Genomic DNA, 16,625 nt, shown 5'->3' with positions numbered 1-16,625 from the left:
TTTTTGAATTTACATTACTTGAGTTGCATGAGAACCTCCCTGGGCCTGTGATTCTTGAATGGAGATATATATCTATATATCTTTGAATGGATGTGTGTAATCAAATTGTGTATATTCCAGGAATGCAAGGATGATTTAACATTAGAAAATATAATGCAATACGCCACATTAGCAGACGACAGGAAGAAATACGACTACCTCACTAGATAAAAAGATGCAACAAGAGCAGTTGACAAAATTCAACAGCCATCTTTAAAAAATAACTCTTTTTTAAAAAAGATTTTATTTATTTATTTGACAGAGAGAGAGATAGGGAGAGCAGGAACACAAGCAGGGGGAGTGGGAGAGGGAGAAGCAGGCTCCCCGCTGAGCAGGGAGCCCGACGTGGGACTTGAACCCAGGACCCTGGGATCACGACCTGAGCCGAAGGCAGACGCTTAATGACTGAGCCACCCAGGCGCCCAAAAAATAACTCTTAAGTCAGGAATAGAGGATAATTTTTTTTCCCATAAAGGGTATCATTCAAAGACCTGTAATGAATGTTATACCTATAGTAAAAGATTAAAAGCAATCCCTTTATACTGAGGTAACGACCTAGGATAGCTGTCATTCTTTTATTCAACATGTCCTAGAGATCTTAGATAGCTGAGAAAGAAAGCAGATAAAAAAGGCATAAGGACTGTAAAGCAAATACCAGCCTGTCTCAATCCACAGACTCGTACAATGCATTACACATTTTTAGTAATAGCAATCTAAATGCCCATCGGTAGAAGAGTGGATAAATATATTGTGACATGTTCCTCAGCATCACACCATTTCATTGTGGTCGTGAGGATGAATGAATTAGTGTGGGCTTGAACTAGAGTCAGCTTGGCATCCTTACCCTTCCCTTCTTTAGTCACCTTCTTTTGTCACAGGGGAAAAGCTGGAACTGCATTTCCCAGCATCTCATTTCTGCGTGCTTCTAGGTTAGTCTTCCAATGAAGGGCATTTGCAGGAATGTATAATGAAGGGAAGACAGAGTTCTTCCTTGGCAGCGGCAGATGGAAGAAGTTTGTTTACCAGAGGTGCTGGGCAAGCTCTTGCAATTCACTTGGCGCTCGTGGTGTGACAGACACTCGCAGCTGTTGTCAGCTGCTCCTTGATTCTTAGATTCACAGAGGCTCGTGCGTGCAGCCAAATTGTCACTGGCAGCTTCCTTGGCCTTTGTCCCCCCAGGCCTTCCAACAGTGATAGACGCCTCTATTTCTGTGTATCCAATCCCTTTCTGCTTGCGAGTATCTCCAGTTGTTCTGTGTTCCTAACCAAACTCGACATGTTGAGTTACATACACCAGCATGAAAAAATTGCAACAACATATGTTTGAGCGTATAAAGTGAACTGCAAAATTTTCTGACAGAATTAAAAAGTAGGCAAGCAATATTGCATATTGTTAATAGATACACATGTGGTAAAGTTTAAAAACATACCAAATAATGGTAAAAACCAAAGCACAGTGGCTTCCTTTAGGAGCAGAGAAAAAGATTGTCATGTGGACAGTTCTATAGAGGGTTTCAATTATCTGCACGTATGTGTTTGCTTTATTTCCTAAAAATTTTCTGGAGAAATATGTGAAATTTGAAAGTTTGAACAAAGCCAGATGCTCGTTATATTATTCTCAGTATTTGTCTCTCTATGAGAATAATTAGAATGTAAAGATATTTAGTTTTTGAAAATCATGATATACATCATTGGATTTGATGGCCTCTACATCTAAATTTCCAGCTCTGAGATTTAAAAAAAAATTAACTTTCAAAATGAAGTGTGTGAAAATGACAAATTATGAGGGTTGTATTTTAAAAATTTACCTATACATTTGGTACAGTCAGAATTTTGAAAACCACAAAAGGAAGATATATACAAGTTTATGAAAAGCTTAATTTATATTTGGAAAAATGATGAATTGTATTTATTATTTCACTTTTATCAGTAGTACTCCACATTTAATCAAAGACAAATACACTGGGTGCCTTGGTGGCTCAGTTGTTAAGCGTCTGCCTTCGGCTCGGGTCATAATCCCAGTGTCCTGGGATCAAGTCCCACATCGGGGTCCCTGCTCAGCGGGAAGCCTGCTTCTCCTCCCACTCCCCCTGCTTGTGTTCCTTCTCTCGCTATCTCTTTCTCTGTCAAATAAATAAATAAAATCTTAAAAAAAAAAGACAAATACACTTAGTAAAAAATATAACATTGTTGATATTGGATAGACTATTTCAATTTATTACTTGGTTTGAATTATTATTGAAAGAAGTTTGAAAATGTTGTATGTGATTTTTCCTTACGTGTTATTTTTCTGTTTTGTTTATAAAATTACTTTAGAAGAAACCTGTGGAACAGTTATTCTTGGCTTATGAACTTCTTGACAAAGCAATTGATGGAATAAATTTGAATTGCATGTTAACTACTTTGCCAAATGGATCATCAGTGGTTGACCATTGCTATGCCAAGGTAAATGGGAAACTCTTACATGAAATTGAAGTGTTTGTTACTTAGCTAGGAAGAGGGCTGGCTTTGCAAGTAGGTGAGCAAAGCGTGATTTGTGGTGGCCTCATTCTCATAGGCCAGAAATCTATTCCCCTCTTCCCAGAAGAAATCAAGGAGAGCGAGGAGTCTTTAAATTTGTTACTGAAGAGGCCACTGGTGAACTTGAAAAGCAGGTTTATTAGCATGTGAACCAGATTGCAAAGAGTTGAGAAATGAGCAGAATTTAATGGCGTAGAGTAAAATGATAACTTGAGTGGTAATAGGATAGAGCTATTTTTAGTATGTTTTGATAACTGTATTTCTTTTTTTATTTTTGCTTCAATCCCACCAAAGTACACCCAGGACATAGATGGAGACATTTGCAAACCAGTCACACCAAATTCTTTCATGATGGATTTGCATCTTGAACTAATTCAAGCCCAGCACCGTATAGCTGTTGTGCTTCTTGACCAATTGCAAGGTAGTAGTGATCAAAGCAAATAATTTGTTCTGCATCAATTTTAAGATAAGTTCAAGAAGAGTAAATAATTTGTAAATTATGTTCTTGTTGATGGAGTGTTTCCCAGATAAATTTCATTCTTTTCTTTTCTTTTCCCTGCTTAATATCAATAGATACCTTTCATTATTGCTTTATAACCTGCATAGCAAATCAATTAGTATAATTCTAAAAAATTAAATTAATTTTGTTTGAGGGGCGCCTGGGTGGCTCAGTCATTAAGCGTCTGCCTTCGGCTCAGGTCATGATCCCAGGGTCCTGGGATCGAGCACCACACCGGGCTCCCTGCTCAGCAGGGAGACTGCTTCTCCCACTCCCCCTGCTTGGGTTCCTGCTCTCCCTATCTCTTTCTCTGTCAAATAAATAAATAAAATCTTAAAAAAGTAAATTAATTAATTTTGTTTGAGTTATAGTAAATTACCGATATTTTGTTAATTCAATCAAGCAAATATAATTATTGAGTGCCTATTAAGATCCAGGAACCATATTATGTTTGGTATAAATAAGATACAACCTCTAATTTTGAGCTTCTAGTAAGTAAGCCAATTGTAACAGTTGAGATTAATAAATGTAACAGAAGTGGGCTCAGTTTCTGTTGTGGGCACACAGAAGAGGAGTATCTATAATAAACAAGAGTTAGGGATGGCTTCCTGGGAGAAGGGATAGTTGACCAGAAGGCTAGAAAATATCTTTATGAAGAATGAAAAGGAAACAGTCATTTGGATAGAGAAACTAGCCGTTAGCAAACTGGAAAGCAACAATTGTATGGTGCATTTTAGGAACTGCTGGAATTCTCTTATGGCTAGAATAAAGAGCACACCTGAGAGTACAACACAGATAAGCCTAGTGATGTAGATCACAGTTAAATCTTGAATAGCTAAGGGGTTTATATTTATCCTCGAAGGTATTGAAAAACTTAGAAAGACATCTCTGACATTAATGTCAGAGCACACATGACTTGGATCTAAGTTTTTTTGGCCTCATTATTAGATAAAGAGTTCAAAACATTTTTTAAAAAGATGTCAATAGTAATAATGGTGTGCATACAGATAATACATTTACTCAAGTTTCAAAATAAGATTTAACATCATTATGTATAAAAATTGAGGTTAAATTTTGATAAAGCCAAGTTACTCTTGGCAAGATTATATAGCCAGTATTCATTTAACAACTACTCCATTATAAATTACTGACTAATTATAGAATAGTACTAAGTGTTCCAGCCTAATACGACCTCTGATTTCTGTCTAAAGCATTCTAATTTGAAGGGATACATGCACCCTGTTATAGCAGCATTATCAACAGTAGCCAAACTATGGAAAGGGCCCAAATGTCCATCAACTGATGAATGGATAAAGAAGATATGGTGTATGTATATAATGGAATATTACTCAGCCATAAAAAAGAATGAAATCTTGCCATTTGCAATGACATGGATGGAGCTAGAGATAGAGTATTATACTAAGCTAAGTAAGTCAGTCAGAGAAAGACAAATACCATATGATTTCATTCATATGTGGAATTTAAGAAACAAAACAAACCATCATAGGGGAAAAAAAGAGAGCAGCAAACCAAGAAACAGGCCCTTAACTATAGAGAACAAACAGATAGTTACTAGAGGGGAGGTGGATAGGAGTGGGTTAAATAGGTGATCGGGATGAAGGAGTACATGCGTTGTGATGAGCACCTGGTGTTGTATATAAGTGTTGAATCACTAAATTGTACACCTGAAACTAACAATACACTGTATGTTAACTAACTGGAATTTAAATAAAAACCTAAAAAAAAATAAAGCATTCAGATGTCACATCATATATACAACTAAATAGATTTAATCAAAGGCTAGGTAATTAATTAATTTTTGAGTGCAAACTTTTTTCCCCAGGTTATTGAGACATAATTGACAGATAACATTATGTAAGCGTAAGGTGCACAAATGTGTTGATTTTATACACTAAGATATTGCAAAATTATTACCATCATAATGTTAGCTAATACGTCTATCATGTCACATAGTTGCCACTTCTTTTTTGTGGTGAGAGCACTTAAGATTTACTCACTTAGCAACTTTCAAGTATATACTACAGTATTATTAACTATAATCACCATGACGTACATGAGATCCCTAGAACTTATTCATCTTATAAGTGGGAGTGTGTACCCTTTGACCAACATCTCTCCATCTCCTTCCACTTCCCCTCTAGCGCCTGGTAACCACCACTCTACTCTCTGTTTCTATGAATTCAGCTTTCTTAGATTCCACATGTAAGTGATATCATACAGTATTTGTCTGACTTATTTCACTTAGCATCATGCCCATCAAGGTCCATCCATGTTATATTGCAAATGGCGGGATTTCCTTCTTTCTCATGACTGAATAATATTCCACTATATATATATGTGTGTGTATATATATATATATATATATATATATATATATATGTGTGTGTGTGTTCCACTATATATGTGTGTATATATATATGTATATATATGCATATATAGTTCACTATATATGTATATATATGTATATATGTGTATATATGTATATATATTCCACTATATATGTATATATATACATATATGTGTATACATATATACACATATATGTATATATAGTGGAATATGTGTATACATATATACATATATGTGTGTATATATATGTATATATATGTGTATATATATGTATCTATATATAGTGGAATATATATTCCACTATATATATGTATATATGTATATATGTATATATATGTGTGTATGTATATGTATATATATGTACATATATGTGTATATATATACACACATATATGTACATATATGTGTATATATATACACACACACACACCACATATTCTTTATACATTCATTCATTGATAGATACTGTTTACATATCTTGGCTATCGTGAATAATGCTGCAATGAACACGGGAGAGCAGATATCTCTTTGAGAACTTATTTTCATTTCCTTTGGAGATACACCCAGAAAGGGATTGCTGGATTATATAGCAGTTCTATTTTTAATTTTTTAAAAAAGATTTATTTATTTATTTTTAGGGAGGGAGCGGGAGAGAGAAAGAGAGCTGGGGGTGGAGAGGGGCACAGGGAGGGAATCTCAAACAGATTCTCCACTGAGCGCAGAGTCAGACTCGGCTCTTGATCTCAGGACCCTGAGATCATGACCTGAGCCAAAATCAAGAGTCAGACACTTAACTGACTGAGCCACCCAGGCGCCCCTATTTTTAATTGTTTGATGAACCTCCATCGTGTTTTCCACAGTGACTGAACGAATTTCCATTCCCACCAACAGTGTGCAAGGGTTTCCTTTGTTCCACATCCTCGTCAACATTTGTTATCTCTTGTCTTTTTGATGATAGCTATTCTAACAGATGTGAAATGGTACCTTGTGGTTTTGATCTGCATTTTCCTGATGATTAGTGATTTTGAGCATCTTTTCATACACCTGTGGCTATTTGTATGTCGTCTTTGGAAAAATGTCTATTCAGTTCCTCTCTCCATAGTTTGTTTTTTTACTATTGGGGTTATATGAGTTCTTTAAATATTTTGGATATTAATCCTTATCAGTTATATGATTTGCAAATATTTTCTTCCATTCTGTAGGGTACCTTTTCATTTTGTTGGTTTTTTCTCTTGCTGTGCAGAGCTTTTTTATTTGATGCACTCCCATTTACTAATTTTGTTGTTTTTATTACTTGTGCTTTTTTACTGTGTTTTGTGTTGTTGTTGTTATTACTTGTGTCTTATCCAGAAAAAATAATTGCCAAGATCAATGTCAAGAAGAATTTTCTCTGTGTTTTCTTCTAGGAGATTTATGGTTTCAGTTCTTATATTTATTTATTTAAAAAACTTTTTTATTAACATACAATGTATTTTTTGTTTCAGGGGTACAGGTCTGTGATTCATCAGTCTTACACAATTCACAGTGCTCACCATAGTACCTTTCCTCTGCAATGTCCATCACCCAGCCACCCTATCCCTCCCAACCCCCTCCACTCCAGCAACCCTCAGTTTGTTTCCTGAGATTAAGAGTCTCTTATGGTTTGTCTCCCCCTCTGGTTTCATTTTGTTTATTTTTCCCTCCCTTCCCCTATGATCCTCTGTCTTGTTTCTCAAATTCCTCATATCAGTGAGATCATATGATACATGTCTTTCTCTGACTGACTTATTTCTCTTAGCATAATATCCTCTAGTTCCATCCACGTCATTGCAAATGGCAAGATTTCATTTTTTGATGGCTGCATAATATTCCATATATATATATACATATATATATATACACACACACACACACACATATATATATGTATATATATATATCACATCTTCTTTATCCATTCATCTGTCGATGGACATCTAGGCTCTTTCCTTAGTTTGGCTATTGTGGACATTGCTGCTATAAACATTGGGGTGCACGTACCCCTTCGGATCACTCCATTTGTATCTTTGGGGTAAATACCCAGTAGTGCAATTGCTGGGTTGTAGGGTAGCTCTATTTTCAACTTTTTGAGGAACCTCCATACTGTTTTCCAGAGTGGCTGCACCAGCTTGCATTCCCACCAAAAGTGTAGGAGGGTTCCTCTTTCTCTGCATCCTTGCCAACATCTGTCGTTTCCTGACTTGTTAATTTTAGCCATTCTGACTGGTGTGAGGTGGTATCTCATTGAGGTTTTGATTTGGATTTCCCTGATGCCGAGCGATGTTGAGCACTTTTTCATGTGTCTGTTGGCCATTTGGATGTCCTCTTTGGAGAAATTTTCTCCCATTCTGTCAGTTGTCTTTTGGTTTTGTTGACTGTTTCCTTTGCTGTGCAAAAGCTTTTTATCTTGATGAAGTCCCAATAGTTCATTTTTGCCCTTGCTTCCCTTACCTTTGGCGATGTTTCTAGGAAGAAGTTGCTGCGGCTGAGGTCGAAGAGGTTGCTGCCTGTGTTCTCCTTTAGGATTTTGATGGATTTCTGTCTCACATTGAGGTCTTTCATCCATTTTGAGCCTGTTTTTGTGTGTGGTGTAAGGAAATGGTCCAGTTTCATTCTTGTGCATGTGGCTGTCCAATTTTCCCAACCCCATTTGTTGAAGAGACTGTCTTTTTTCCATTGGACATTCTTTCCTGCTTTGTCGAAGATTAGTTGATCATAGAGCTGAGGGTCTGTTTCTGGGCTCTCTGTTCTGTTTCATTGATCTGTGTGTCTGTTTTAGTGCCAGTACCATACTGTCTTGATGATGACAGCTTTGTAATAAGAGCTTGAAGTCTGGAATTGTGATGCTACAATTTGCCTTTCTTTTTCAACATTCCTCTGGCTATTCAGGGTCTTTTCTGGTTCCATACAAATTTTAGGATTATTTGTTCCATTTCTTTGAAAAATGTTGATGGTATTTTGATGGGGATTGCATTAAATGTGTAGATTGCTCTAGGTAGCATAGACATTTTCACAGTATTTGTTCTTCCAATCCATGAGCATGGAACGTTTTTCCATTTCTTTGTGTCTTCCTCAATTTCTTTCATGAGTATGCTATAGTTTTCTGGGTGCAGATCCTTTGTTGCTTTGGTTAGATTTATTCCTAGGTATATTATGGTTTTGCGTGCAATTGTAAATGGGATCGACTCCTTAATTTCTCTTTCTTCTGTCTTGTTGGTGTATAGAAATGCCACTGATTTCTGTGCATTGATTTTATATCCTGCCACTTTATTGAATTCCTGTATGAGTTCTAGCAGTTTTGGGGTGGACTCTTTTGAGTTTTCCACATAAAGTATTATATCATCTGCAAAAAGTGAGAGTTTCACTTCTTCTTTGCCGATTCGGATGCCTTTTATTTCTTTCTGTTGTCTGATTGCTGAGGCTAGGACTTCTAGTACTATGTTGAATAGCAGTGGTGAGAGTGGACATCCCTGCCGCATTCCTGACCTTAGGGGGAAAGCTCTCAGTTTTTCCCCATTGAGCATGGTATTCACTGTGGGTTTTTCATAGATGGCTTTTATGATATTGAGGTATGTACCCTCTATCCCTTCACTGTGAAGAGTTTTAATCAAGAAAGGATGCTGTACTTTGTCAAATGCTTTTTCCACATCTATTGAGAGGATAATATGGTTCTTGTTCTTTCTTTTATTAATGTAGTGTATCACATTGATTGATTTGCAGACGTTGAATCAACCTTGCAGTCCAGGAATAAATCCCACTTGGTGGTGGTTAATAATCCTCTTAATGTACTGTTAGATCCTATTAGCTAGTATCTTGGTGAGAATTTTGGCATCCATGGTCATCAAGGATATTGTTCTGTAATTCTCTTTGGTGGGGTCTTTGGTTTTGGGATCAAAGTAATGCTGGCCTCATACAATGAGTTTGGAAGTTTTCCTTCCATTTCTCTTTTTTGAAAGAACTTCAGAAGAATAGGTATTAGTTCTTTTTTAAATGTTTGGTAGAATTCCCCTGGGAAGCCATCTGGCCCTGGACTCTTGTTTGATGGGAGATTGATTACTGCTTCAATTTCCTTATTGGTTATAGGTTTGTTTAGGTTTTCTATTTTTCCTGTTTCAGTTTTGGTAGTTTATAAATTTCTAGGAATGCATCCATTTCTTCCAGATTGCCTAATTTGTTGGCATGTTGCTCATAGTATGATCTTAAAATTGTTTGTGTTTTCTTGGTGTTGGTCATGATCTCTCCTCTTTCATTTATGATTTTATTTACTTGGATCCTTTCTCTTTTCTTTTTGATAAGTCTGGCCAGGGGTTTATTGGTCTTATTAATTCTTTAAAGAACCAGCTTATAGTTTTGTTGGTCTGTTCTACTATTCTTTTGGTTTCTATTTCATTTATTTCTTTTTTTCCCCAAGATTTTATTTATTTATTTGACAGAGAGAGAGAGAGAGCACAAGCAGGGGGAGTGGCAGGCAGAGGGAGAAGCAGGCTCCCTGCTGAGCAAGGAGTCCGATGTGGGACTCCATCCTAGGACCCTGGGATCATGACCTGAGCTGAAGGCAGACTCTTAACCGACTGAGCCACCCAGTCATCCCTATTCCATTCATTTCTGCTCTAATCTTTATTATTTCTCTTCTCCTGCTCGGTTTAGGTTCTGTATGCTGTTCTTTTTCCAGCACCTTTAAGTGTAAGGTTAGCTTGTGTATTTGAGACTTTTCTAGTTTCTTGAGAAAGGCTTGCATTGCTATGTACTTCCCTCTTAGGACCGCCTTTGCTGCATCTGAAAAGTTTTGAACAGTTGTGTTTTCATTTTTATTTGTTTCCAAGAATTTTTAAAATTCTTCTTTAATTCCCTGGTGGACCCATTCATTCTTTAGTAGGATGCTCTTTAATCTCCCAAGTATTTGAGTTCCTTCCAAATTTCCTCTTGTGAGTCAGTTCAAGTTTCAAAGCATTGTGGTCTGAAAATATGCAGGGAATAATTTCAATCTGTTGATACTGTTTAAGACCTGATTTGTGACCCAGTACGTGATCTATTCTGGAGAATGTTCCATGTGCACTCGAGAAGAATGTGTATTCTGTTGCTTTAGGATGGAATGCTCTGTATATATCTGTGAAATCCATCTGGTCCAGTGTGTCATTCAAAACTCTGTTTCCTTGTTGATCTTCTCTTTGATGATTTGTCCATTGCTGTGAGTGGGGTCCCCTACTATTATTGTATTATTATCAATGTATTTCTTTGTGTTATTAATTGGTTGATATAATTGGCTGCTCCCAAGTTAGCATAAATATTTATAATTGTTAGATCTTGTTGGATAGACCCTTTCAGTATGATATAGTGTCCCTCTTCATCCCTTACTATAGTCTTTGGTTTAAAATCTAATTTGTCTGATATAAGGATTGCCACCCCAGCTTTCTTTTGTTGTCCATCAGCATGGTAAATGGTTCTCTGCCCCCTCACTTTCAATCTGGAGGTGTCTTTGGGTCTAAAATGAGTCTCTTGTTGACAGCATATGGATGGGTCTTGCTTTTTTATCCAGTCTGATACCCTGTGTCTTTTGATTGGAGCATTTAGCACATTTACATTCAGAGTAACTGTTGAAATATATGAATGTAGTGCCATTGTATTATTTTTAAAGTCACTGTTTCTCTATATTGTCTCTGTTCCTTTCTGGTCTGTTACTGTTGGGCTCTCTCTTCCCTTACAGGATCCCCTTTAATATTTTTTTTTTTAAGATTTTTTATTTATTTCACAGTGAAAGACACAGCGAGAGAGGGAACACAAGCAGGGGGAGTGGGAGAGGGAGAAGCAGGCTTCCCGTGGAGCAGGGAGCCTGATGCGGGGCTCGATCCCAGGACCCTGGGATCACGACCTGAGCCAAAGGCAGATGCTTAATGATTGAGCCACCCAGGCGCCCCAAGGGAGAAGCAGGCTCCCCGCCAAGCAGGGAGCCAGATTGAAAGATGTTACCTGAATTCAAGGTCAAGGGACCAGATGAATCGAGGGTCCCCTACTCTTCTGCCAGCTTCCCTCCCCATCTATAATTTAAATATTTTTCATGTCCTCAGGCATACTGTGGCAAATAGAAGAGAGTTTGTCATTATAGATTTGTTTGAATTTTTATCTATTAATGAAAAAAAAGATGACATATGAGAGGAAGCAATAATTTTACAAATAGTTACCTTTAATGTTTAGAAAATATTTCCTTTCTTGGACACAAATCTAATTGTAATGGCACTCTCCTCTTCCTTCTTCAGTTTTGCAGACTCCAACTGTTAGCAAACATGGATCTACCAAAGGTCCAGAAAAGCTAAAACAACCTAGAAGCATTGACTCTTTTACAGGTAATTAAAATTGGGATAAACTGTTGCTGAAAACTTTTAAAGATAATTTTCATGTTTCCCTTTTGATAAAATGTTTGTTTTCTGTTTCAGAATTGAATGTAATGAATAAAATAAGGAAGAATAAGTTATCCAAAGCAATTTACTTGATGCAGAAAGCTCTTCTAATATTTGAGAAAGATGCAGCCTCTACATCTTCACACAACTTTTTGATGGTAACAACATGCCATTCCTTTTTTTAGTCCTGACATATAACCTTTGTTAAATGAATGATTTAGTTCACTTTGCTAAAAATAATGTGTTGCCCTTATTATTAGATTATGAACTTTCAGGTTCCCTATATCTAGTCTTCTCTTTGAGTAGAACAGTTTTGTGCAGGGGAATTAATCTATATTACTAGTCCCGAACTCTCCTGAAATGAGAGATCCTCTCTCTGTAGGGACAACTTACATTGGAAGCCAAATAAAATCAGAAGGATTAAAAATGAGGGAAACTATAGAACTTACGTGACACTATGCTTAGTATAATGTATTCCTTACAATGGAATTAAGATACTTCAAGTCCATTGACTCAGATGCCTTCTCTCAGATGGATATTGCTAATTTATATTTTACTCTCCCTGGAAATTGCTCTGTCTTCTTACCGATTCATTGTATGTTCATTTTAGAATTTAAATTCTTGAGGGTAATAACATTTCAAGCTAGAGGAGTTTTAAAAACTTTGTCCCTGTGTATTACCCATAAAAATTTGATGGTATTGGCTGAGTGAATGGCACATGGTGAAGTAGAGAATAATGCTACAAGTAGTTTAGCTGATAAGAGAAAGAAAAACGAAGGTCAAAGCTAGGGAGAGGATACAGAGTTTAAGAAGAGTTTAAGAGAAAAAGTTCCACATATTTATATAATGGGTATGAAAAGCCAGAAGAAAAGAGAGAAATTGAATATATGAGAGCGGTTAATAATAGAGCACAGTCCTATTAGAACAGGGAAGGAGATGAGTTTGAAAACACAGATAAACTGATTCATCTTCAGTGAAGGGTAGGTTACCGGGCCGACTCCTCATCCTCTGATACGAAAGGGAAGGAGGAACAGATCAATGTAGATTTGAGTAAGTCTATTAGTGTGGAGGCAGAGAGTTGAGTTTATGCCTTCTTATGTCAATCATCTGATAAAGTAGGAGGCAAGGATATCTGCCAACAATGGAGAGCAAGGGTGGACAGTTGGACTGAGGAGAGAAAAGACAGAGAGTGGAGTGGAATGGATGAGGAATGGATAAGCGAGCTGACAAGGAAGTTGAAGAACTGGCCAGCGCAAAGTTCTAGCTGAAGTTGAAGACCATGAATTTATACTGGGCCCCATCTGCCTGGTGGTATGGCATTACCCTGGTGTAGTATTTTTAGTAGCTGTGACAGCAGAATATTTGTGACAGCAGAGATTTGTACAAGGCTAGAGTTTTACAAATGAAAGTATGGGTTAAAAGTTCTTGATAAACATGGGTACAGATTGAATAGGGAGGGAAGTGATACCTTCAAGGTATTTAAAGACTTGGTGAGCATGGAGATGTCAAGAGACTGGGTGTCTTGACATGTCTTGAGATGTCAAAGACATCTCTTTGAGGTCAGGGACCAGAAAATCAGAATCTGAGAGAGCTGGAAGGATAAGTGTTTGAGGTCAGAAAGTAAGATATTGGAATTTAAGATTTCTGATATGTAGCACTTTCTGATCATCTGTCCATTACTTCATCCAACAAATGTTTTTGAGTATTTATGATCCATTCAGCAAATGTTTATTGTACATTGACTGTGTGACTGCTATTATGCTGAGTACAGGGGATTAAAAACAAACAAAAATCCTTTATTCAACAAATATTGATGGATTGCCTTCTTTTTGTGGTCCCTGCCTTCAAGATAAATCCAGTTTGTGGGAACATAGACAAGTAAGTAGGTAATTATGGGTTACTGTCACAGATACTTTTTTAAAAAAGATTTTATTTATTTATTTGACAATGAGAGAGAGCACAAGCAGGGGGAATGGCAGGCGGAGGGAGAGGAAGAAGCAGGCTTCCCGCTGAGCAGGGAGCCTGATGCGGGACTCGATCCCAGCACCCCAGGATCATGACCTGAGCCGAAGGCAGTTGCTTAACCAACTGAGCCACCCAGGCGCCCAGTATCATAGATACTTTAACTGCAAGAATTCCAGGGGAATTTAGAAGAGGAGTACCTAATCAAACAGTGGGTAATAGGTAAGGAAACTTCCAGAAAAGAAATCATGAAGTTGAATACTGATAGGCAGGAGTAGCCAGAAAAAGAGGAAGGCACAGGGTGAAAAGGACTTTATAGGAAGAGAAAACAACATGTACAAAGTTCCTGAAGCTAGAAGGGTCATAGAGTTCTTGTGGTCCTCTAGGTCATTCAGTGTCATAGAGGCACAGATGAAATGGCAAAGGGGAGAGGGGGCTGTTGGGAAGAGAGGGTAGGAAGTGAGACCAGAGAGGAAGTCTGAGGATTTTGGGTGGACAGATGCTATCAATGTTCAAGGTTGGGAAGTCTGTCCTGGCAGTATTAGGGAAGAGCCTTATTATAATTGAAATTCCAGCATTTGAGTGAAGGAGTTTGATGATAGTGTTGGACAGTCTCAGCTGACAAGGCCAAGTGGTGACTGATCTTTGTTGGAAGACTTTGGTGTGTGTTTAGATCCATTTTCTCAACAGATGCTTCCGTGGCCACTTGCTACAGTCTAGTACTTGGAGGATACTAATACTTCAGTCCTACTTCTATGTCAAATAAAACTCATCTTTCTTTTTTAGAACTGTTTCTCTCAGGAGTAATCTTGTGGCTTGTCAGAGCTGGAGAGAATAAAACCTTTGGGATTTTCCTTTTTTTTTTTTTTTATTGTGACTCAGTCTGGTCCTTATACTGTCGAAATATGCTCTTTCCTGTTAGGCCTCTGTCTTCCTACCACTGACACTGGGGAACACACTGGAGATGTGACAAGACTACAGTTCTTACATTTTTTTCCTTGTGCATCTTTTTCTTCTCTTAAATGAAACTATTTTAACTTAAAAATTTTAAGTATAATGTCCTCTTAGGATAGACTTATGAGATGCATGTAGAGGCTCTATTTTTTATGGGGCGTCCTCCCCAAGGATTTTGACCAACTAGGGACATGTAGAATATTTGTTTAGAAGTCCTGAAAACTTCTATGGCCACCTCTGCTCCTCAGCAGTAGTTTTTTATCCAAGTGTTAGGCTTAATGATCAGTCCTTAGGGTACTCTCGTAAACAATGATGTTATGGCTCAAATAATTGCCAAACTTTCTTTCTTTGAAGAAGACAAATAAATTTCTTTCCCCTGGCAATCTTTTTCTACTGGGGTATATTACAGAATGTTTTACATTATCATGATCTTGTAATAAAATTATCCCCAGATCAGTAACTGATGCATCACCTGGTACCATAAAAAGGTTTAAAAAGCCTGGATCTTTTCAGAACTTTTAAATAATTCATACCCTGTTGTAGTTTTTCAAAAGTTTCCTGACCTTGTGGAGCTGTATAATCTCATCAGGTGTCCGTTTTATTCCTAATCAGTTAAAAGTGGACCAACTTGTTGCTAGGACTGAGGTACAAACCTTTGATAATAGCTTGTTAGCTTTCTAAATGAAATGACTGGTCTTTTTAAAAAATTATTATGGGGATTCTATCCCCCATTTTCCTGTCTTGGTATTGGACTTCTGGAAGTCCATGTTGGCTTTTTTACACGATATATCACAGATTTACTTTAATGGATTGCACCTGGAACTAGTCTCAGACGTCCCTGATCTACTTCTGATCAAGTAGAGCGCTGGTAGTGTGGCTTATGGTTGTTGCTCTTAGTCCACTTCAGTCTCCCAGCCAGACATTCAGTCTCTGTGCAGATGGGATTTCTTTTTGGGAAGAAGCAGGAATATTCCTCAATCCAAGGTAAGTGTTACAAGGGCAGGGTTTTATATTGCTGTTTTCTGTCCAGCACCCATTTCCCCTTCCAAATATCACCTTTTGAGGAATTCCTCCTTCCCTTTTAGATGTAGTCGGGTGGGACTTTTCCGGGGCTTTCTTCTCTGCTAGCCAGTCAGAGGACTAGTGATGTGAGTGAAGCCAGTTTGGACCTCCCTTCTTGGAATTAGATCTTGAGTGGAGGGATAAAAGACTAAAACTAGTTGACATTCATTCTTTCCAATGCTCGTGTACTGATCAGACTATTATGATTCTGTTCTGTAGACCCTCTTACCTCTTTGGACCTGCTGTGGTCCCGGCATGGTTTTCCTCTTGCTCCTGGTTCAAAGAACCCCAAATGATGCATCTAGTTTTCTCCTAATTCTATTTGTTGGAACCTAAACAAATTGGTAGTTGAGATGACTTTGGCAGTTCCAAAATCCAGTCATATTGCTTCAACTCTAAGCAAAGGAGCATTATGGATTAGCAGATTATTTTTTGTAATTGACACAATCTAATTTTATGGTCGTATTTTGGAACCAGAACTAATGAAGAAGCCTAGACCACTTGAGGTTCTAATAACTCCTGGCTTTACTATTTCTCAAATTTCTACCTTCATGTCTCCTAAATACCACTCTATTAACTAGGTTAGCTGTAATTGGATTACTAAGTATAATTATTTTTCCTATTTTATAGCATTTTAGTCAAATCAGTTCTATTTGCTTTTCGGGGAAGAATATATGTGAATCATTTTTTTCCCCCAGAGATCTTATCGGTCCTTTTTAATTGTTCTACGCTGAAGTCTTCCTCATTAAGAGCAAACCCTTTCTGATTCTGACCCCCTCCCATGAGGTCATGTTTTGCCCTTTTAG

General features: G+C 37.4%; 1 protein-coding gene and 1 long non-coding RNA gene across 2 annotated transcripts in view; one reads left to right on the top strand and one right to left on the bottom strand.

The window, feature by feature from the left end:
- The window catches only part of CFAP54 (cilia and flagella associated protein 54), a 290,017-nt gene that overhangs the window by 58,275 nt on the left and 215,117 nt on the right, over window positions 1-16,625 (top strand). Inside the window, exons 16-19 of the mRNA XM_025882575.2 lie at window positions 2,356-2,484; window positions 2,854-2,980; window positions 11,701-11,787; window positions 11,878-11,999. Coding sequence (XP_025738360.2) covers window positions 2,356-2,484; window positions 2,854-2,980; window positions 11,701-11,787; window positions 11,878-11,999 — 465 coding nt within the window. The remainder of the gene's footprint in view (window positions 1-2,355; window positions 2,485-2,853; window positions 2,981-11,700; window positions 11,788-11,877; window positions 12,000-16,625) is intronic.
- LOC141374084 (uncharacterized) overlaps window positions 1-16,625 on the bottom strand; it is a 97,945-nt gene that overhangs the window by 77,179 nt on the left and 4,141 nt on the right. The window lies entirely within an intron of this gene.

Source organism: Callorhinus ursinus, unplaced genomic scaffold, assembly GCF_003265705.2.
Source record: "Callorhinus ursinus isolate GAN/ISIS: 27379988/994484 unplaced genomic scaffold, GSC_fseal_2.0 scaffold14, whole genome shotgun sequence".
NCBI lineage: Eukaryota > Metazoa > Chordata > Mammalia > Carnivora > Otariidae > Callorhinus > Callorhinus ursinus.
This window is presented reverse-complemented; position numbering and strand designations above follow the sequence as displayed.